The following is a 24,387-nucleotide window of genomic DNA, read 5'->3' as shown; positions in this document are numbered from 1 at the left end:
TTACTCCCAACCTCCTGAGCCAACATCCTTTTGATTACAGTGAGACCCAGGGCTGTGGTGGGGTTCATCTCTGAACATTCCTTGGTGGACCTAGTGTGTTTAGCAATGTGCTGACTCAGAAGCTGGGCACCTCATGAAAGTGTCTTCCGAAGGCTTCTCTTACAGCAGAAACAGGTGCAGTGAGAACCCTCCAGGCAGGGGATGTATCCACACCTCCCCTCTTTGTCTTACTCTCTCTTCAGGGGAGTCACAGAGGAGCACCAGGGGCCTGACAAGGGCAGGATGACTGCTTCTGTAAACATCTTTGCAATGTGTTATTTTCTCCCTATAACCTTTCATACTTGGAGTTCACAAGGTTATCTTCGGTTGTGGAGATACATAGCATTAGACTAACTTCATTCCCACTCAGAGATAAGGAACATCAGTCCAAGAATTAGTAGTCTAAAGGCTAAATTGCATTTTTTCTGTTTGCTATTATTTGTTAATTTCTAAGGAATTGAATATTTTAAAATTACTTTTAGAAATATAAAAGTAAAATAATGTTGTTATGAAATAGTCCAACAATGAGTTGGAGTGAAAAGATATGGGGAAGCTCGGTGGTACAGTAGAGCTTTGGGCCTTGGGTTTGATTCTCAGCACTAAAACAAAACAAACCCCAACAAAAGCAACAACAAAAAACTCCAAAGAACAAAGAAAACAAAAAAATATAAGGAGTAAAACATCTAAAGTAAAAAGTGCAAGTCACTCCAGCCTACTTAGCTTCCTAAAGGTAGCTACTGCTGATAGTTTGGAGTTCAGATCTTTTTCGGTGCATTTAAATATACCCAAATGAAAGGCTATTTTTGGGGGGGAGTTACATAAACCGGATCATATATTTGTATATATTTAATTTTTCCTCCCCTTTTAATATATCAGAAATTGTTTCTGTTCCTTTTAATTGATTAACTGTGTTCCTCATTTAGACTGTCTACAGGTTTTTGGTGTTAGAAATATTGCTGTAATAGAAAGCCTATGTGTCATCTCTATACAGGTTTTTGCTACTACAAATAATGCTGTTATAGAAACTCTGTATTTATGAGTAAGTTTTTTTTTTGTCAGAGCACTGAAAGTGGTGTGTGCACTGAACATTGTGGTAGATACTGACATGGTATTTCATAATCACAAATAATTTTTTAATAATAACCAGATAAACTCCAGAAGCCTCCCAGTGGGGTAGGGGTTGGCTCACAGTAGTTGCTCAACAAATATTTTTGGATAAATTAATAACATGATTATTATTCTCATTTCAGACATGGTTGTAAGGCCCAAATAGATTAAAATTTTATTCAGGGACAGTTTGAAAGAGCTTTTGATTAATGGCCTTTGTTTGACATTCTGCTTTTTTCTGTTTTTCCCCCCAAAAGATGGCCAACCAATTAAGCAAGAAAGCTGAATTAAAAAAAATTTAAGAAATTTGATAGGGTGGGTGATTTGGAAATGTTTTTCAATCAATGCCAATAGCCCTCCCCCCCCCAAAAAAAAAAAAGGAAAAAAAAAGATATGTATCTATAAAGGTTACACACAGGATTTATGTATGACATAGAATAGATTTTCTGAGCCTTTAAAAGAGATCTCAAGTCAGAATCTTCTCCCTTCCAATGATCAGTCCTGAGAATTTGCATTTCTGATACATTGAGAGGAGATGTGACAAAACTATCCAAGACCACTTTGAGAACAGCTGCTCAGATGGTTCCATTTCTAGGTAGGTCCACAAGTTTGATCTTGGATGTATGACATAATAGTGTGAACATTAGACATGCCTCCTAGACATGATGTGAGAAAGTAAGCAGGGAAATGGGACTGGGATCCTTTGAAGAATTTGGGAGCATGGACCAGTTCCAGGAGGCCAGGTCTCTGCTCCCCACTCTTGTGGCACTGTGGTGTGAGGGAAAGAGCAATTCAGTTAAAGCTGGTACAGACCTTATTGAGCCTACCATAAGGGTTATGCTGCCTTGCAGAGGCTGTCCAATCTTTCTGGACCACATTGCCTCATCTACCAACTGGGAATAATAATAGCTACCTCAGAATATTGTCGAGAGAAAATAAGAAAAATAGAAATTTTGTGTGATTCAGCCTAACACAGTGTTTAGTCTGTTACTTTCTCACATAGAAGACACATTGATGCAACTGGGATCAACTGGGATTCAGCAACTGGGATTGGGGGAGCATCCTGGCATTGAGTAGTCTCACAGAAATCTGGGTAGTCTACCCTGAACAAAAGTCCTGATTGTGGATATGAAACTCCTTCACAGTCTACTTTCAGATTAGAGTTGGCAGATTCTTTGTAGAAACGCTTTTTGGGGGGTGCACATAATAATGTGTGGACATATGGGGAAAGCATGATAATTTGATACATGTATACAATGTGTAATGATCAAATCGGGGTAATTAGCATTTCTGTCTCCTTAAACAGTTGTGATTTCTTTGTGTTGGGGACCTATGAACCCTTTTCTTCTATTTCTTTATAAAATATATAATAGATTGTTGTAAACTATAATCACCCTTCTGTGGTATAGAACACTGGAACTTATTCCTCCTATCAGTTTTGGTACCTGTTGTCCAAACTTGCTCTCTCCCTGCTTGGTAGAGTTTCATCAATTTCCCCCTGATGAGGACGGCCTTCTGAGGTGGAAAAAATGTTTACATTGGTGCTTCTGACGTAATGGTGGCAGTGGTGGGTGAGGAGTAAGATCTTGAAAGTCTCCCTAAGACTGAGCCCTCTCTCCTCAGGTTCATGCTGAGTACCTGCTTAGGTGGGTGCACCGCTTCTTGGGCCTCACATTCTCCTGGCAATATCTGGGAGACTTTGGAAAGCTACACACTGCCCAATTTTCAGACTGCCCAATTTTCAGTCCTGTCTTTTTTTTTTCTTTCAGTTTTGGAATCTTGTATTTTTCAACACTGGAAAGATATACTTTGATTTAAAAAAAAAAAAATTAAAGAGGAAATGTTTTTTGGTTAGGGCTTGACAGTATAAATTAAAGTTCTGATCAGTTAAATTGTTCTAGCTTTCTAGTTTCACTTTACAGTTAGAGCAAGTTCAAGCTAAGCCTTTGGGATTTGTGATGTGCAGCTAAGTTTCCATTACAGTCATAGTGGATCATGTCAACACTTTGAACCTATGGTTACAATGGGCGTATGTCCCTATTAGTCTAGTCTGAAATGTGAGAAGAGAGAGACCTTAAGGTGACAGAGATCATTTTCCCATGGACAGTTCTGGATTGTTCCATTGACAAGGTTTATTCTGAGCTAGTGTGAGCCTATCTAAAACTCCTTGTGGGTGGGAGGGAAGAATAGAAGTTTATTGGCTTAGACAAAGGGGAATGAAGAGAAGGGTGGGGGATGGAAATAGTAAAGATAGTAGAATGAATTGGACATACCTTTCCTGTGTTCATACATGAATACATGATCAGCAAAACTCTACATCATATACAACCACAAGAATGGAATTCTAATAAGAATGGGTTATACTATGTGTATGAATAATATGTCAAATATACTCTACTGTCATGTATATCTAAAAAGAACAAATAAAAATAAAAATTCAATTAAAAAAATAAAACTCCTTCAGAAAAGGGAGCTGTAGAAGAAAGTGATATGGCCAGAGTAGAAATAATTTGTATTTATTCCTATATTCAACTTGTACCAAAGTTGGGGAATGTATAAAGACGATGGGTCAGACGAAAGCCAAATGGCACACACACACCTTTCAGCATCTTCACAGCCACGGTCCTGCAGGTGGGTGATTTCTTTATGCCAAATGCAGATGCTTGAACCACTTTCCCAAAAGCCCCTCTTCCAAGTGATTTGCCTACAATGAAAAGAAGATGTTGGTTTCTTTGCCAAGCCAGAAAGGTGAGTTTAAGTCTTTTTCAGGAAGGAAGTGCTTTTTCCTATGTGTTCTGTGAGGCATATAGCTTTGAATGGAATCTCAAATGAAGTAACCCTAAAGGAGACATAATAAGGAACTTGTTTCTGGGGTCTCTTCCTCTCTGCTCTTTCCTTTGCCTCTGAGGCTTCTGCATCCTACAAAGCTAGGGTAGGCATTTAGTGAAGGTAAATAGTTTCCTTTTCATAGAGTCCTCCGGTAGAGGAGACACTACCAAATCCTGGGTGGTCTCTTCCATTGTTAAATCACATCACCAAGAAGACTTCTCTCTGTTTAACCTAAGCCCTGTTTCTTGTCACTTAAGGTCATTTCTTCTGTTTTCAGCAACAAAGGGAGACATCAAGAATGGTGGTTATAGCTATGGGCTATAATGATACTTCATAACTTAAAAAATAAATACTAAGTCATTTTTCAGGCAGAATAATCCCTGGCAATTATTATATGATCATTACAAGAGCTCATGGTTCAGCACATGAACCCATCAACCCCTGATAGTAATTTGTTTCACTTCCAGAGAGATGGTTGCCAAATTCAGTAACCAACCAAGATTTCTTTTGTGTGCACATTATTTCATGCTATAATGACTGCTGATATGCTTCTTTCCCCACCGTCAGATGAGCCAGCTTGACTCAGATGGGCAAGGATGCTGTCTGAATCTTGCCTGTACTTCACCCAGTGTGAGGTGTAGAGCAGGTCCCCTGTGTAGATGTGCAGAATGGAGAGCAGAATTCAGAAATTCATGGGATGCCCAGGGCAAGCCTCATACCATCATAGGTAACTAAAGGGGCTGTAGAATGGAGACCAGGAGAATGCTGCACTCACATACACACAGGTCTATATACATACATATACATACATTTATATATTTTTAAGTTTCTTGTAAGGTTTGTGATGAAGCTTTCCTGCTTCCTCCTTATATTAGAACCATAATATCTTCATCTTGTCTTTGATTAATATATTCTACTGCCCCATTTGATGCAACCAGTTAGGACATGGGAAAGTTTCAGTTACAAGCATAATCACAAGTGCCTCTGTGTGTCTTGCTCTCTGCATCTGTCTCACAGGAACATGCTCTGCTTTAGGAGGGGAACAGTAGTGAAATGACATGTTTTTCCTGGGGTCAAATGAATACCATTCCTCCCAGAGCATTCAATGCGAGCAAAGATACAGTCTCTAGTTTTTTCTTCATGTAAAATTGTCCAAGAACGGGGACTCCTGTGTTAGAATAAAAAAGCATCCAGTGGACCCTGAGAGTTCTGCACATGGAAATCATGCCTTCTCCAGATTGGTAAAAATTGGCATATTTCAGTTAAGGGTTTATCCTTGCTTTATATAGGGTATAAAAACAATGTTTTCCTTCCACAATGTGCCTTCCATCACCTAGTATGAAAAGTGTCCTGATCGGCTCACCATACATTCCTAAGACCCTTGCTTGTTCTGGGCACATGGAATCCTTTCCTTTCTACAACTTCCGCCCCCACACATTCCCTTCTCAGCCATCATAACACACTTTGTTTTAACAAGTGTTTGGGAGCTTTGCTTCTATCAGTGAGAATATACTGGTTCTCACTTGGCTTCTCTCAGTTTTTTCATTTAAACTCTTGGAAGCTGATTGCTGCCTCATAAAACAGCATGAAGCTATTATGGACTCTTTAATCATCTGATATGTTGGAATTCTTCTGTGGACCCATGGTTCCAGTTTCAGGGAGCCCAGCCGCACTGGATTTGACCTTTCCTCATCCTTTTCCCTTGAAATTCTCCTTAGTGTGTTGCCTGGAATGCTACAAACTAGCTCAGAAATGTGTTAGGTCATTGTCATACTATGCAAGAACACTAAAATTTTCTCCAAGAATGTCCTGGACTATCCAGGACCCCTGGTCACTCTGGGGAGAGTACAGGGCAGCAAGAACTGGGCCCCTATCTGGCATTCAGGGAGGGCTGGTCTCACAAGATGCAGCACCAGCCCAGGCACTGTGTACTTGCCAAATTCCAGACTTCCCGTGTGGTTTGCCATATTAGGTAATTCTGCCTTTAAGTTATTTTCCAATAGAAAGATGTAATGTCAGACATTATCCTAACTTCTGTGATAAATTTAGAGGTGCTGAATTCTTTCCCAGGGTTAATGAGAAATCATGAAAAAAAGTGAGGGGGGTGCAAATTATTTTTGTTTTGGGGTTTCAGGAATTTCAATGGTAGCAACACCTTTGACCCAAGTTCTAACCTAATCTGTGTATTAGGTACTATAAATTCTGCCTTTCCTCTCCAAGCTGTTCATAGTGACCAACAGAGCAGGAACAGCTGAAATCATCCCTTGGTCTCTGTCTTTCTCTATAGTTTCAGCCCCATTGTAACCCTGCCCATCAAAGCAGCTTTTCTCTCCATTGATCTGGACATAATCTTGGTTACTTTCACTTGCCAGACATTACTTCAAATTACTTTCTGTCATTTATTTGGCTTACAAAACAAAGACGTCTTGGGCCTTCTTGCTCCCACGTTAATCAGAGGAACATTCCTCTAACCTTGCAGACATGCTGTGCGTTAAAAGACAGTTAGACTTGATATGCTTTCTCTTACCCATTGAAGACAGTCAAATAGATCCCAGCCAAATCATAGCATGTGGCAAATCCAGAAAGGAAAAGAATGATAAGAAAGATTTCAATAAGGAAAAATGCCTGAAATGGCATTATTGAGCCCCAGGAGAATTCTGGAAGAAGGGTTAACAATGTCCCTCAAGGCGCTATGGATCACAGTGATACTAGGGAGGAATGAAGGGACAGGAGGGAAAACTCATGTGTCCTGTCCTTGAAGAAGCATGTTTGATTGTGACTAATAACTCTGGAAAGCAATGTGGCCTAAGAACGGCTCATGATTGTGGGAAAATGATCCCCACTTCCTCACCAAGGTTACTGAGGGGCTGGGCTAATTGCCACATAATTTAGACTTGCAAAAGGCACTCATCCAGTGTGCCACCTGCCCTTAACTTAATTTAGTTCATTGCTTTTTTTTTCTCTGTCAATAGCCATTGCTGACTTTTCTCCTGTCTCATGCTTTTTCCCCAAATCAAACAGAACCTAACCTGATGGCTGTACTTTCTCAACACAAGCAGAACATTTCAAGATCCTAGAGAAAAACAGGAAAAACCACTTTACTCCCCGTTCTGTCCACCCCTGCCTCCAGAATAGCTTGGGGAGAGGGGTCAAGTTATTGGATTTGGAACACGGGCTCTTCACACTGAGAACGACAAACTCCAGGAACACTGAACCCACAATCTGTTTTCCTAGTTCCAACCACTAATGACTCTGGCATACACAGGAGTAAGTGGAAAACTTTCAGAAACCACAATCCAAACATTTTGGGTAGGAGTGATTGAGGTTCCAATTGTTTTGTAGCACCACGGGTTGGAGATTAATGTGCATTGTGACGTCTGAGTTGGAGGAACTTGGGGGTAAAGCTGAGGGAAAGCACATTTGCGTACTGTTTACAGCATCTGCCCTACCTGGAAAACAAGTCTCTGCTCTTCAAAAGTGAAACTTAAATGATCCCCTAGGGCTTTCTTCTCTGTCTGGACATTCCCAACACTCCAGGAAACTCCAAGGTTATAATTTGGAAATTTGCACAGAGGAGTTTGGAGCCACATCCTTGAAAAGTACCAACTCTTTCACCTAATGTTTAATTTCACTGTTACTTGCCATCCTGAATTACATCTGGGACTCACATGACTAACTCCCCAGTAGTTTCTACCTAGGAGTGCTGGCGATTATAAGCCTCCCATGAGAGCTTCTCTTTCACCCTTTGCTTTCACTTACCTATTTTTGCATGTCTCCATACCATCCCTTTGAGGGAGGAGACCTAAACACCTTTATATTCCCAAGGCTTAGACTAATGTCTGCTGCTCAGAGATGGGGTTTAATAAATGTTGAATGAACATAGAGGTGCTCCCTTGTCACCTTGTACTGTTGTCGTAGGATTCCATTAGAAATTTTAACCTCTGTGTACATCTCCCATGTTAGTTTGTGGGCAGCTGGAGGGTAGAAAACCAGGTCTTATTTATTTTGGCATCCCTCAAAGCACAATGTTTTGCATGAAGTAGGGGCTCAGATAGGTTCATGAGTCTGTTGAACAAGTATATTACCCAATTTAAGTCTCTCGCGGGCAAACTCCCACTTGCTGGCATCGTAGGGGAGCCGCTCACACTGCTCATCCAGAGGAACTTCATCTGGGTCCATTATAATTGATAGATAGTCAGTTTTTATTTGGGAAGATGACTGAAAAATAAGAAGACCTCAAAGTTACCAAGAAGAAAATAACTTGAAAAACCCCAGGTTTTTAAATGGAAGATCCTCTGCTGCTTTGAGTTATTTGGTTGGAACTGTGTGGTCAGGTGCAGAGTGTCCCCAACCCCCACCTCAAGTGTGCAGTATCCATAAAACACTTGCTATTCACATAGAGCATTTCTGCAGTACTAGCTGCACCATTCTATCTTGGACAAAATGCATTCAAATTCTCTAGTGACCTTATATGTCATGCTTGTTCTGAGACAATTATATGATAGTTTTTCTAAAAAATGCAAAGTATTATTATAAAGTCATTCCAAACAATGACTAAAAATAGCTTTCCATGGCCATTCTGTGCAAGCAGGAACATACATTACAGATGGGCCAGCAGTGTCCTATACTGTGACTTTTCTGCACTTATAAGAACAACCAGAGTGGTAAGTACACTCAGGATCTGTGGGCCAGTAAAAACACATCTCTTATGATGTGTTTAAACCTTTAGTAGTTTGAACTTCTTATTTGCTTCAGCTACTGGAAAAGATTATTCAGTCCGTTGGTGAGATTACAATAAGGCTAACCTTCAATAAGAAATAGAAGTTGAGTATTTCAAAGACCAGTGAGTAAATATGATATAAGACTTAAACACAACCACATTCTAAGTTCATTTGGCTATTGGTAGGATGTCAAGTAACTAAGATAGGCATCTGCCATGAAGTGCTTGTTTTCTTGGTAATGCAAATCAAGCCCAGAAAGTACCCTATATGTCAGACCATAGATAATTGTATTTACATTTAATGTCAGATTTATATCAATGGGTATATTTCCTGTTAATAGGAAAATTTGCAGAATTGATGCCTGCATTTTTGTGGGCAGGATCTTGAGCAGGACAGAAAGGAAACAAGCTTTCCCATATAACTCTTGCCTAAAAGTTATACAAACTTCATTTAAATGAGGTTTGGGGCCCTGCTTTCCAGACTTTTCCCCAACCGGAATCTGATGGAGTAGAGAAGACAGCCTCTCCATACATACCATTTCACACCCACTACATTCTTTAGACCTTGCTCACACTGATCTGGGCCATCACAGCTCACCTAATCCATCACTTGCAGTCGTTTTCCTTCTAACAAAAATTATCATGAAAATGTGTGACAAATAGTTCAAGGCAGAAAGGTTTGCCTGGCCTTCATAAAGGGCAGGAATCAAAGATATAGAGCACATTTGTCACAAATTGCATTTGTCATTGGTGTTAGATTGTAAAGGTTTGTCAGTCTGTAAGCCTTTAGAACAGTATAAATTCTAGTACAGGGTGCTGGGTGCTCATGAGAGAAGCTACTGGAGTAGCTTTTATGTCCAACACAGCCAAGGCCATGAAAAACAGTCCCCAGCCCCAAAGAGCATAGGATAGCTGAACACTGGCATGGGGCATCTTGGGTTCATGCAGGAACCATGGGGGTATTGGCAGTGATTTTGACAGGGACTGAGAAATGGGCAACTGGAGACGGTGTTCCCATGTGGCAGTTATGGAATTTTATGGTTTATCTCAATACGGCAGATGAGAGAAAACACCACACAGATGCTAAGCAAGGGCTTTGAGGGGAGCATGATAGTAAAATGTTAGTTGACAAATATTTATTCTTCCAATTGACGGTAACACTGAGCAGCCACTAGGTGCTTGGCATGAAGGCTGATGGCATGGGTTTGAGTCACAGCTCAACCTCTGAGCAGTCACATAACCTTGGGCAAGTTGCTTAACCTCTCTAAGCTTAGTTTCTTTATCTGCAAAATAGAGAAAATAATTGTACTTATCTCCCAGGGTTGTGAATATCAAATGAAACAGTCCATATATAGTTGTTAGAATAGGATCCAGTTTATAGTAAGCATTAATGAATGTAAGTTATAATTTTAACCCTGACATATGCAGGGTGGGGATAACAAGATACAGTCTTTATTGTGGGAAATTGACACTGTGGTTAGAGAAACCACGTGGAAATATTTTTTGATGCCGTGTTCCTCTTTGCCTCCCACAAATTTTAGAGACATTCTGTTTTGGGGATAAAGATCTCTTGCTTCCCATCATCAGCATTTCACAGAATTTTAGAAATAGAAGGAACCTCTGCAATTTGTTCTAAATTTACCATTCCAGTAGTATTTCCTCTGTCTTCCCTTATGCTGAATAATCAGACTGCTTCCCCAATCTGGGGAATAAAAAGGGGCAGGGCCAGCTGTGTTTTTCTGCTTCTTTCCTTCCAGCTTCAACCTTCAAAGTCTATTTCAAGCCTTGCTTACTCTGAAGTCTTTTCTCCCCCTTTCCTCCTTTGAACTCCAATAGCTTTGTACCTCTCTTACAGATTTGGCAAGCTTTGCCTTTGTTAGATGTATTTCCCTATATAATGTGTCTTGCCGTTCAAAACTATTGTGGGACCCTGTTTTCTTCTAAAGCAGTGGCCTTGTCATGTCTTGAAACCAATCACTATGACAAAAACCTGATGTTACACATTTACCAGTGAGGGTAGATTTCTAGCCTTGCCTCTCATATCAACACTATCAAGTGTGTCTTATGGGATTGAATATCAAGTCTAAGTCAAACAGGCTGTGTTCAGAACTAACCTCTAATTATAGTGACTCGAACTAGTTTCCTCTCTAAACCTCAGTTTCCTTTTTATAAAATGGTAATAATATTTTGGAAAGGATTAACTGAGATGCTACATAAACAACTTCCCACAACATCTGGCACATTATTAAGAGTTAATCTCTAGAAATTATGGTGTTCTCCTTGACCCTTCTTGAGTCCTCTTCATTCTACCTCCTAAATATTTCTCAACTCTAATCATTTGGTTAGCCCTACCATCATTTCTTACTTTAATTGTTTACTATAGGTCTTTTCCTGGGTGCTTTTCTATCCACTCTTGCTCCTTTGGTCCATTCTCACTACAGCCAAAATAATCTTTCCAAATGCATATCTGTCACACTTACCATCCCCAACCTTCGCTTAACATCCTTCCCATCCCCAAGGATTGACACAGCTATTAGAATACAGACGTGATTTCTTACTGTGACCTACAAGACCCTGCCTGGCCAGGCTTTGCCCGCCAGTCCTGAGCTTGCCAACTTACCCTGATATCTTGTGCTATTTGCTCTCACCTCTAAAGTTCTATGGTCCTCCTATTAGTCTTGTTCTCATTGTTTCCCTCCCTTGCCTCAGCCTCAGACATACTCGCCCCTGTCTTCGACACTTTTCCCTCTATTGTTTGCCTGACTGCCCCTCTTAGACATCTTTTGGTAAGTTTACTCTTTCAATTAACATAAGAGTTGCTGTTTGACAGTTGACTGTGTGGTTGATTCAAGTTAGTCTCCTCCCAGGTTGTACACTGAGGCATTTGCTCCTCCACTGTCACCAGAGGGCATGGAACAGAGCCCAGCACTCTGCACCCAGTAGGCTGACAGTTAATATTTGAGGCGTGAATGTTAATCTTCCCACTGAATTGTAGAGAAGCAGGTTATATTGCAGGCCTAATTGTGGAACTCAGATGTTCCGAGTTCCAACTGGACACAGTGTTATGGTGGGATCCAAATAGTATTGGAACTAAAGTGTTCTTATTTATCTATGATATTATGAGAGCCAAGTCAAGTCAAAGGTGTCTTTTTTTTTTTTAAACAGAGAGTGAGATGAAGACAATGAAGAATTCACAGAACCCATGCTAAATTTAACTTAAAGACTATTACAGGGCTGGAAGTATAGCTTAGTAGTAGAGTGTCTGCTTAGCATGTGCAAAGCCCTAGGATCAGTCTCCATCACCAAAGACAAACAAAACAAAACAAAAAAAGACTTGATTGCAAGCTTTTTAGATCAAAGACATCCTTTCTGTCCCTGAGAAATATTCATCTGTTCATTGTTTTAGCCTTTCATTTGAACACCCCACTTTTTGTCCAGAGACGTTTTAATTATCTTGTTTTCAGTGTTCATCATAGGATGGGAACTAGAGGGCAGGGAAAGAAGAGAGTCCAACATCGTATAATACTCGCTCTAGACAGCAGACCAGGCAGTTTTAGAATATTACATAAAAGGATCAGAAACTTCATCTGATATATTCTTACCCTTTTCAGCTTTCGGATAAAGAGAGTTAACAAGAGCCAGAAGAGGGTCGCAGCCACACAGGTACAAGTCAAAGTGATCAGCTCCAGATTAGACTTGTCTGAGGTTCCTGGAGAGAGAAAAATCACCAAGATGCTGCTAAAGAGTTGCATTCAAACTAAGCATTTTTGTGGCTTTGTTAAAGAGGCCAGTGCCCCTAAGTGGTTTATCCTAGCGAACGCAGTCTGCTGGTGCAGAATGAGTCTCAGAGACTAAGACATGTTCTAAGTCAGGCAGGGTACACAGTATTACTGTAATGAACTCATACATGAAAGACTTTCCAGAAATTCTGCTGTTGAGTTTGTAAACTTTTTAATCCCAGAGATAGCTAATTAAAAATCAGAGGAGAAATTAAAAATGGGAAAAAATTAAGGCAGAACAAAAGCCTATTAAAGTGCTAAATCTGGAATATGTTAAATCTCCCCAATGGGTTTTAGAGGAAATTCTAAAGAAAATGAAAAAAAAAATGACATAAAAGAGCTCCTTTGGGACTCACAAAATTCTTCAAAGTAGATTTAAAAAATAAAAATAAAGCTCAAGGACTGTCACAATTGCCTGCTTGCTCCTTTTGGAATAGCCAGTCCAAACCTCCCACAGTCCTGCTCCCTGCAGTGGGAGCTCCGTTTCAGTCCTCATCAGTAGCTGGCTTGATGGGCTAAGGTGAGAAGAGGTGATTGTGGGATCCTTCCCAGTCATCTCATTTCCCAACCTTACAGAGATCAAGAGTTGAGCATGGTTTCTTCAAGACTAAAAAGAGAAGATGCACAGTCTTCAAGTGATGCCTTCAGGGTTCGTAAAGGAATGACAGAGCCCTGGTAGGCCACAACAGTAGCTCCCTAGGTATTGATTCCAGTGGACAGTTTCCTAGGAATTCCAAAATAATGCCATTATCTTTTAACTCATTAAAATGAGACAGGTTATATTAAGGTAGGCCAGGAACAAGTGAAACTTCTTTTTAGAAGTGATGATGTGGATGATGATGATATTATATGCCAAGCACTCAAAACCACCCTGTGAAGTAAGTGGTAGTAACATGTCAATTTCATAATTGCTTCATTTTGTAGGTCCAAACTTCAATTCAACAAAGATGTATTAAGTCTTGCTAAAGCAAGGGTAGGTGCCACAGGAAATAGGAAAATGAGTAAGGGAGAGTTGTCACTTCCAAGAAGCCCATTCAAACCTAACCAGGAGACTTAAGGCAAATACAAAGAAATGTGATTTTTAAAAGCTTCAGAGGTTCAGGAAGCTAATGTTTTCTGTAAAAAGTGACATTTGAAATGGTTTTTGATCTGCAGAGATGAAGGCAGGATAGGAAACAGGAATGGCATAAGACCCAGGCCTGGGAAATGACAGGGCAGTATGATACAGGTCACAGAACAGAACCAAAGCATAGAGGACTGCATATTGCACGATGTTTGAACTAAATGTTGCAGACATTTGGAGTCATTGAAGGTTTCTTGTCCTGAATCATAGCAAATACATATGTTGGAAGCCTGCAGATAGCAAAACAATAATATCGAGTGCCTACTATTCTAGGGACTCTTCTTAGCAGCATCCACTCACCAACACTGCAGTCCCACAAACTAGATTATTCCCATTTTATGAATGAGGACATTGAAACACAGCCACATTAAACCTTTTCTCCAAAGTCACACAGCCTGAAAATAGCAGGGTTGTGATTTTAACCTAGATTATCTGATTCTGCATGCTTAACCACCATGACTCCAAGGGTGTGCCACTTCCTCCTCCTCTCTTATCTTTTTGGCCTTTACAAGCGCATATTAATCACTTCCTATAGGCTGCATTCCCTGCCACAAAGTGTCTTTTAGTCTAGAGGGGAAATTGGCATTTTCTTTCCACCTAGTCCATCACAGAGTCCTGCCCATTCTACTTCCACAGCTCTTGAGTTTGTCACTTCCTCTTCTCTCCATTGTAACTGCCTAAAAATAAGGCCTTAACGGTTCTCATCTGGGCCACTGTGATAGTCTCCCACCTAGTCTTGACTGCCTGCTGTGTCTTCTCACCTCTGCAGCCAGAGTGGTAGTCCCATATCACAAGTTTAGTCCTGTTACTCCTCTTAGTTCCAGCATTTGCTCTCTATCACCACCAAGATAGAAATCCAAATCCTGGACTGAAGGTCTGGCTCAGTGGCAGAGTTCTTGCCCTGCATGCATGAGGAGCAACACAATTAAAAATAAACAAAGACAAAACCAAAACCTGAACTCCAAATGCTTGTTATTTATTCAGTGTTGGTTCTCTCTTTGGTTTCACCTCCTGCTGCTGCCCTCCCACTTGCTCCAGTCACATCAAAATACTTATCACTTCTTTGGGGGAAGTGTTGTATCGGGGGCTGAACTCAGGGACACTTGATCACTGAGCCACATCAGCAGCCCTATTTTGTATTTTATTTAGAGACAGGGTCTCACTGAGTTGTTTAGCACCTCACTTTTGCTGGGGCTGGCTTTGAACTCATGATCCTCCTACCTCAGCCTCTTGAGCCATTGGGATTACAGGTGTGGGCCATGTGCCTGGCTTACTTAATCACTTTTTAAATGCACCGTGCTGGGCATGGTGGTACATGCCTGTAATCTCAGCAGCTTGGGAGGCTGAGGCAGGAGGATTGCAACTTCAAAACCAGATTCAACAATTTAGCAAGGTTCCTGAGCAATTTAGCAAGACCCTGGTATCAAAATAAAAAAGGGACTCAGTGGTTAAACATCCCTGGGTTCAATCCCTAGTACCTAAATAAATAAATAAATGCACTAGCTCTTCTGGACCTCCATACTTTGGTTTCACTGTTTTTCTCCTGGCTTTCAGGCTGAGGCCATATCTTTTTCATCTTATTCACACCACTCCTCACATGAATGCATAAATTATTGTTTTGCTTTTTCTGTCCAAACAGTTTTGTGAAGCTTCCAGGGAATTCAGGATCAAATCCCTAATCTGCCAGGCATGGTGATGCACACCCGTAAGCCCAGCAACTCTGGGGGCTGAAGCAGGAGAATTGCAGTTCAAAACCAGCCTCAGCAACTTATTGAGACCCTAAGCAACTTAGTGAGACCCTGTTTCGACATAGAAAAAAAAAGGACTGAGGATGTGGTTCAGTTGTTAAGTGCCCCTTGGTTCAATTCCTGGTACCAAAAATAACACCAAAATAACAACAACAAATCCCTGTTCCCACATATTAAAATTCAGTAAGGATGTGGCTCACTACTTAACTCCCAGATTTGTTCCAGGTGTGGTTGGAGCTCACAGTCTAGTGTTCAGATCAGCTGATGAGCATGCTCAGAGTTCTCAGTGAAACAACAGAATGTAGGATCATGGTTCTCTTGTTTGTTGCTCAATCCCCAGTTTTTGGAGGAATGTTTGGCAAATAGGTGACAGCCTGAGGAGTGTAAAGTGAATTCATGAATTTGGCTTCATTTGTCTCTTTGTCAGCTTGTGGTTAGGTTTCCCTGAACCTCATGAGATTGAGAACAACTTCCTTATAGAGGTTTCAAAGTAAGGTAAGCTTTTCTCTCACTGTGCATCCTGATGATGGGAATATTGTAAACTCAGGAGTGTGGATTTCTTCTATAGTGTAAGGCCTAATGCTGCCTTGCTGTATGTACACACACGTGCACACACCCTTGCTTTTGCTGCAAATAATAAGTTTTATGGAATTTGATTCAGACCTGCTCAAGGCATGGCACAGTGGCTTGACAAATGCTGATAACATCTTGAGACTTGGTACTGTCTGCACAGAACTTCTGCAGATGCTTCCCGCATGGAATGTGTTGTGAGAGGCCCCTTCTGGTTGTGGGAACTTTCCCACTGCATTCCGTGGGGCAGGAAGCTGACCCCCAAAGTCTAATTCCACAGTCCTTACTCAAGTAAAATTCCTGTCAGAAGGACTTGACTGTATTTTTGTGCAACCACACAGTTAAGGAATCAACTCTTTAAAACATCTTCAAGATGAACATTTATTAGGCCTATTATATTAATAATATTCAGTACTGCTTAATAAAAATAATAAACAAAACAAAGAATTTTATGGTGTATGATGTAGCATCTGTGCTCTACCCTGTTTGATAGCTCTATCTCTGTCCATTTGAAATGCCACCAGAAGGATATCATATGCTACACAGGCTGATTTAAATAATAAGCCCTTAGGTGTTTTCTCTGCAGTCAAATGTCCATACACTGGCCTGACTACATCCAGCTTCACTTACCAGTGACAGCTGATGAGCTCAGTGCATGAAATAGCCCAGCTGTGCATGGCAGGGGAGAGGCTAGCGGAAATGTGGGTGGGAGTTGATAATAATTAGGAGCCTGTACTGGGTCTCAGGGACATTGCTCCCATGTGATGTGTGTGAAAGGCCAGCTTCAAGACACAGTACAAGGCTATTTTTATTTGGGATACTTAGAAGTATCCCAATTTGAAGAGTATATGGTCGTTGTGCCTTTTATTACAGATTGCTGATACCATTGCACACTGTTCCACGTCAATCATTGTCCCAGGCTTTATGCCATCCCTCCAGAAATAGGAAGGGCAGGTGCCACCCAGGGTCAGTTGAATTCTGAAGTGTGCTGTGCCTTGTTTAGAGTCTCTGCAGCGGCACAGTGACCTGAGACTTTTCTGATGGTGATGGTGGCTTCTTGCACACATGGCCTGGGTTACATGGTCTGGCAACAGCACCCAGCCCTGGCACTGTGTGGCACCAGACTGCTTGACTCCCAGGCGGCAGAGCTAGTTGGCTCCAGATGGTTTCCCAGGAGGCAAACCACCAGGGCACCTTGGCCCAGCACCTGCCTTGACTTAGGGACTAAGTACACATTTCATCAAGAATGGTTAAGAAGCTATCATGTGACCCTATGAGCAGCCATTTTGTAGATCAGGGACTCTGCATCAGTTTCCAGATCCTTAAAAAGCAGGGATAAGAGCCCCTATCTTATAGGCAGTTGTGTAAACCTGGTAGGCTTCCTCCCTTCTACTCCCCATTCCTTTTTTTCTTTTCTTTTCTTTTTTTAGGAAGATACTAGATTTTTTCCCCCTCATCCTTTTCTTTTTCTTTCTCTCTCTCTCTCATTTTTTTTCCCCTCCTTATCACCTTTTAGCTCCTCCGGGGCAAGATTTTTTTTTTTTTTTTCCCCATCCAAACATACAGCATGTATCCACAGTTTGGTTTTTCTTCCTAAAACTAATTAGATTTGACCCAAGTACCCATCATTTCCGCAGACTGCTTAGCTACCACCGCCCCCTGTGAAATTTGCATGACACCACAGGGTGGTTTAGTTTTATTCTCTGGCTATATTGTTATTTTAATTTGAGGACCTCCAGAAAAAATTGATTTTTTTTTGTTCATTTTACATTTCCACAACTGGCCCAGAGGAAGTCGCAGTAAAAACCTCTGTATGGATGAAAAGAAAATTGATTGGCTCATCTAGACCTGATTCTGACCAGCTTAAGCTAATCAAGAAGTGCCACCTCCTTCTGTCTAAAACCCAGTAACTAATAGGTCAGTTAACTCTATCACGTGGTTTCTCTAAAGATTCTTGAAATATTAAAATTGGCCTGAAGACCACTGTTGATGACATTTTTTAGGAACCTGTATGTTAATTTGGAATCTCTTAGGACAGTGACGTGTGGAAATACTGTATTCAGATTAAATTTTAAGTACAGTTTCAAGGGTAATTTAGGTAAAGATATTTAAAACTACTGTTTATGACTTTGGTTCTACAATGCATTTTTAATACAGCAAATCAAATCCCTCAGCCAAACAAGAATTGTGTGGTTTGGAACAACATTTGGGTGATTTATTGGCGAAGTTCAGATAAGTAAAATACAGAAAGTTGTATTGAAATGGGATTTGGTACATCATATTAACAAACAGTAATTTTAGCTAATACCTGTAAGTTTTTATCATGGCAGATACTATTTTTTTTTAAATATTTTGTTTTAGATATAAGTGGGCACAATATCTTTATTTTTTGTGTGGCGCTGAGAATCAAACCCAGGGCCTCACACATGCTAGGCGAGCGCTCTACTATTGAGTCACAACTCCAGCTCCCAGATACTATTTTAACTAAGTTAATCCTTACAACAAGCCTCTAAGGGTTAGTAAACTTTTTTTTTGGTAATGGGGATCAAACTTAGTATCATATCCTAGTGATAGTGACAAATCATTTAATGTTTCTGTGCCTAAATTCTCACTTTCAAAGAACTGTATTTCCTCATAGGATTGTTGCAAAAATTAAGTAGTATGTATGCACTTGCTTAAAACAGTGCATGTGTATTTAATAAGCGTAAGATCAGGCCTTCACTGATCCCAACACCAAGTTTGCTAACTAAGCCTAACACCCATTTCTGTGATGTCCTGTGTCTGTGCCACCAGCCTGGTTTCCACAGGAGGGAATTAAGGTGGATTTTTAAAATTATTATTATTATTTTTTAGTTTGAATTATTTTGCTTCAAGAACTGCCTACAAAAATCTCAAATCTAACTGCATTCTGTCACCATTTTTGAATTCATGACCAAGGTCAGCTCTGTTAGAGTTGAAGTAAAAAGGCCTGTGAATCTCTGCCCCTTTGCCCCCGTCCTCCTAAGTGGAATTAGTGAAGTCTGCTCATCTGTTTTGAGCACTGTTCTCTCCTTGGGAATTCCTTTGAAATTGCCAACACCCACGAGAGAAACAACATTAGTCCCCAACATAGTCATGTGGATTAGTTTATTACATCCTTCCTCAGTGCCAGGATAACCAGGAGAGTGAATGTGGGAGCAGGATTCAGGAAGAGGGTAGTGAAGATAGAGGATAGGCAGGGACCAGAGAGGGTCAAAAATGAACTGAAAGCTGACCAAAGGCAATAAAATTGTAGTGGCTGCAGACCCAAGATAATTTGATTTTGAAACTTTTTCTGTTCTTGACCTTGGAATTTTATTAGAGAACATAGTGTATAACTCTTACTGTGTGAGCTCTTCTCAAATAGGTGTTAATATGCAGTTATTGTGGCATGAACTTTGCAAATCACACCTATAATGCCATGCCAGGTATTTAGATTGCAGCGTCCTGAGACAGTCCTTTTGTGTTTTCTATCATTTTTGAACCCATTAATCATCTTCAAAAAGTCTTTGTTGTTGTTCTTCAAGTCGTTTTCTCCCATGTAATTACAAATGCTGTTGAAATATAATAAGGCTTAAATTTGTTATAAGAAAGTTTTTGTATATATTGTGGTTATTCCTTGTAATAATAATGAAAATGTGTCACACTTTCATTGTAACAGTCCCATTGAGTTCTGTGGGCTGTTGAGTGCTGTGTTAATTTCAGGAACGATTTTGGTTGTGAACAGTTCTGTTGTTGGTCTTGGTATTGGAACTTTTCCTTTGAAAACTCCACTTGTGCTTAGGCTAGGTCCAAACCAAACACGACCTGTGATTATTTAAAGAAGCGACTTTGACTCCACCATCCATTCATCCTTTTCAGATGCAAAAATAACACATTGTTTTATCTATGAGTATAAGAATCCTTTTTCAAAGGAAATAAAAAGAGCAGACAGTTTCCTTCCTGGCTAATTCCTGAACCTCTTTAAATCTGTTAAACATAGCCACAGACACAACTCCTGTGCCTGGTTTTGTTTCCTAAACTCAATTTGACAAGATAGGTCAGTGTGAAGTGTCCATGTGCATCTAACAGGAAGTCAAGTCTAAAACTAGGGAATGTTGTACAGTCACCAGGATGATATGAGTAATGATTTAGAGTAAGAATCCAATTTCAATTATAAAATTACTCAGCATATAACTATAGTCTACTGTTCTGAAACCACATCCCATGATGAACCTAAATTTTTTCAGTGAGCCTAAAGTACTTCTATTCAAGATGCTGCACCTGACTCATACATTCAGGATTTCCTAAGATCCACATAGTATCAACTTCCAAAAATTCTTCCTGTTCCAAATTATATCCTTATATGGGTCTGAAATTTGTATCCTGGAAACTTTACTACCATTTCCTTTCCTTGGTTCTAGTTATTTTTCCTAATGTGTCCAAGAATGAGTTAAATGCCTATATCAGAAAGCACCTTAAATATTTGAAGAGAACAGTCATGTCATCCTCATATTGCCTCTTTCCTAGGCTAGATATCCTAAAAAAATGTTTTTGCATTATTCGGTAATTTTCTTGTTCAAATAAATGTCTCCATTTATTTATGCTTCTCTTATGAACAGGCATAAGAGTTCAGATGTGCTTTCATGATTGCAGATCAGGTAAACCATTTTCTCAGCTCACCATAATTTTTAAGCAAAAGAGGTTGGATACAGCCATTACTCTGAGAACTAGGGAAAAATTGCAGACGAGCTCAGAGGATACGACCAGATTCATGCCACACAATGGAGAAGAGGCTGGGAGTCAGAAGTATCAGTTCCTCAGAAAATGCAATCGACTAGCCAGTAGGGACTAGCTGGAATTATTTAGGCTTTTTTATTACCAAGAGAAATATCCAGAGTTGCTGCATAACTGATTTCATCTAAATTCCGACTTCTTCTACCTTACCGTCCTAGAGGATACAGTGTCAAGTCATACTCCATATCCCTTTTTGTCTCTATAAAAGCCTTTATCCCTTCCTAGTGGCATTGTGTAATATGTTTTATACCAACTGGTGTTTCTGCTTTGTTCTTGGGAGAGTTCAAAATGTTTGTTGATATGGTTCATGTGCACCTTGACCCTACTTCAATTAGGTTAGGGATCTTGGCTCACACTTCCATGTCCTGCATAGTACTGGGCAGATAAGTAAGTTGTTGAGTTAACAAATGATTGAATGTGGCTTCTCTCTGTTGCTCTAAATCAGTGTATTGATGTATTTCCTTTTTCCTGACATAAAATAGTGATTTTTCGAAATAGAGTAAATCCAACAAATGTTTATTGATTACTCTGGAATAAAAATAATGAATGTAAACAGTGGCAAGCTTGGCCTTCAAGGTACCTATCAAGTGCTGTGGGAGCACAGAGGGAAAAAATGATGGTGAAATAGAAAGTCAGTTGAGAAAGTGACACCAGAGCAAGTGTGGATCTCCAAGAATGAGTAGTGGGATTGTCTAGGGGGAGAACAAGTTGGGAAGGCTGTTCGGACAACAGGAAAAGATGGGGAAAGGCAGAGAGGCCATGAGGAGTCTTAGTGTGTTCAGGGACTCTCAGGCGGCTTAGCTTAGTGCTGGGGGTGAGGGGGGAAGAGTGAGGGATGAGGCTGGAGAAGTTGAGAGGGCTGTGTGTGCCTGGAGGAGGAGGTGGGCAGTAGGGAGCCACTGTGAGATGCCAGGCTGGGAAGTAACATGTTGAAAAGGACCACTCTGTATTGAGGGCTGGATGTTGGAGGGTGAGAGAAGTAGGAAGGTGGGTTGGGAGGGTAAGAGACCATGTCAAGAGATGATGAAGGTTAGAACGTTTACAGCCAACATGGACAGTTCCAGTGAAAACTGTCTCTGTTTTCCTTAAGAGGCTCCTGTAATCTTTTAGAAACTATCAGTTATGCAGTATTCTTCATGTGGTTTGACTTTTCAGAAAAGCATGATGTCAGAGGGGAAAGGAGTCAGTGTAAGGAATTAAGCACTTAGAGAGGAAACCAAAACAACAGAATAACTGAAAGAGGGCAAAAGCTCCACTTTATAAGACCTTGTTGATGACTTCCTTTTCAGAATGAAAAGAATGGGGAAAGGTAGAAACATTCTGAGGTTTATACCAACATGGACTTAAGTTTCAGCCTCACATTGTGTTTGTGATCTTGGGCAGTTTACCTTCTGTGAGTCTCCATCTTCCCATCCATAGGTTGAGAATAACTATTTACTTCTTTGGATTTTATAAGATTAATAGGATTAAGTACTGCTATCCCTTGGTATCCAAAAGAGTTTTTTCCAGGACCCCTGAGGATACTCAAATTCCTTAAAAGAGATAGTGTAGTATTTACATAGAACCTACAAAAATTCTCCTGTATACTTTAAATCATCTCTAAGTGACTTCTAATGCCTACTACAAAAATGCTATGTAAATAATTGTTATATGATGTTGTTTATGGAACAATGTTAAGAAAAAATATTCATGTTCATTACAGGTACAGATTTTTTGTTCTGAATATTTTTGATACCAGTTGGTTGAATCTGGGAATTCATGGCCTATGGATCTGGAGGGTGACTATACTGTTTGGTGTCTAACACAATGCCTGTACACACAGGTATTAAATAAATATGGTTCCTGCTGAACACTTGGTATGGGTGTGGAATACAAGGAGATGTCAGACAGTTCCTGCCTTTATAAACTTACAATTTGGTAGGAAGAGAAGTATATCAAGGCTGAAATAATAATAAAATATAAATAAGTACTATCAATGCTAGAACTGTGATGTGAGAGAGCAGAGAAGAAAATGAGAATCTGACTACCACTCATTCTGGAGGATAGGTTGAGAGTATTTAAACTGGATTTGGAGGATAAGAAGGATAGGTTGGAATTGGAATGGAGCCTGGACAGAAGACATTCCAGGCTGTGGGATGAACATGAAGAAAAAGGCCACACTTGGCATCTCTGGTGATTCAGGCTCACCAGTGGCCACAGTGCTGGCTCTAATCCAGTCTGGAACTCTCCTTAATGGCACTGATGTGGCCTTGAGCAATGAAAGAATAACCATGGGCCTCGTAGAGAGCAGTCTTATGGCAAACAGAAGAGTGGTGGTCTTAATTGGTGGGTAAAAGAAACTCACAGATATAGTAAAGCATAGTATTAAGTGAAGTGGCTTCTGAGAAAACCAGATCAGCAGAAAAGGGGAGGCTTATAAACTTGCATAACTATCTCTGCTTCATGCCAGGGCTTCGCTCAAGTCATTAGCTGTCCAATCATTGCTGAAGAGAGAAATAGCAAGGCAGGGCAGCCATGTGGTGGGTTAAATCCAGTCCAAGAAAAGAGTCTAGTTTCCATTTCAGGTCTGGGATTGCCTAACTGTGATTTAGGTTAGTCATTTCATGTCCCTCTGGAGGTTCATAGTAACTGCTGTATGTGTTTAATGGGGCTGTTGTGAAGACATGGGGGAGATAGCATTTGCTCCGATGATGGGGGAGGCCTCCCTGCTCTCTGCTGTCCCTGGCCTGATGCAGCCACTCCTGAGGGTCCCATCTGAAGTCCTTCTTAAAAGACAGGAGCAACCATCTAAGAAAGGAAATGTTTAAGAGAGATGCACATCTTGTCTATGTGTGAGCAGAAGAGTTGAAAGAATATTTTAAAACAAGTATCATTTGGGAGGCAAGCAGGGGCATTATTGAATGCAACCCTCTCTCTCACTTTTCTGAAAATATAAATTTGTGGTACTTTCAGTTTCAGGAGACTCTAAAATCATCTCCTGGAAAAGAATGGAGATGATGTTCTCTTCTAAAGGAGTAAATTCTCAGAGTTGTGATCTTTAAGCACTGTTAAGTTTCTAGGGTAAAAGAACTGAATTTCATTGCTTTCTTCCTAATTCTTCCTCCAGAAGCACGTGAACATTGTGAAGTACACTGCTGAGCATTTGGAAACAGGCTTCTGAGCAGGTTCCATCTTTTCATGTCAGACCTCAAAATGCCATTGATATTTACATCTGAGAGGTGCCAATTTGATATTTTATGATGCTGTAAATTTTATGTTTTGGATGATTCTTAGCATTGGAGAATTGAAACTGAGATCTAAACTGTTTTCCAAATGGAAGCTACATGGCCAAAGCCAGGGTAGGATTTGGCCTTTTTATATTTTGCTGCTCAGCAAACTTTCTAGGCCTAGAAAAAGGAAGCACTGGAATATTTTTCTTAAATGTGGTTCGTTTATTGTATCTTGCTTCTCTCTGATAATATTTTGTGCCTATTCATGTTAAAAACCAGCTTAGGAAAACATTGGGGAAAGCAACATGTCTAACTTCTGGGAATTGGAAAAGGAAAACAGAGAATTTCAAGAGTGTGGGCTCCGCTCTTCCTCTCACCCTCCTTGAATTCTTTCTCACAGGTGTGGGCCACTTGGGCCATTCTCTGTGGGTCATTGTAACCATGCTGTCAGCAGTGGGAGTCCCTTTCT

At 40.4% G+C, this 24,387-nt stretch overlaps 1 protein-coding gene across 2 annotated transcripts in view; it reads right to left on the bottom strand.

Annotated features, from left to right (window-relative positions):
- The window catches only part of FLT1 (fms related receptor tyrosine kinase 1), a 170,865-nt gene that overhangs the window by 28,854 nt on the left and 117,624 nt on the right, over nucleotides 1–24,387 (bottom strand). For both annotated transcript variants that reach the window (XM_079138566.1, XM_079138564.1), the window contains exons 16-18: nucleotides 12,298–12,404; nucleotides 8,061–8,193; nucleotides 3,746–3,850 (exon numbers count right to left, since the gene is read on the bottom strand). In XM_079138566.1, the coding sequence (XP_078994692.1) occupies nucleotides 3,746–3,850; nucleotides 8,061–8,193; nucleotides 12,298–12,404 (345 nt within the window). The remainder of the gene's footprint in view (nucleotides 1–3,745; nucleotides 3,851–8,060; nucleotides 8,194–12,297; nucleotides 12,405–24,387) is intronic.

The sequence above is a fragment of the Sciurus vulgaris genome (assembly GCF_902686455.1).
Source record: "Sciurus vulgaris genome assembly, chromosome: 4".
NCBI lineage: Eukaryota > Metazoa > Chordata > Mammalia > Rodentia > Sciuridae > Sciurus > Sciurus vulgaris.
This window is presented reverse-complemented; position numbering and strand designations above follow the sequence as displayed.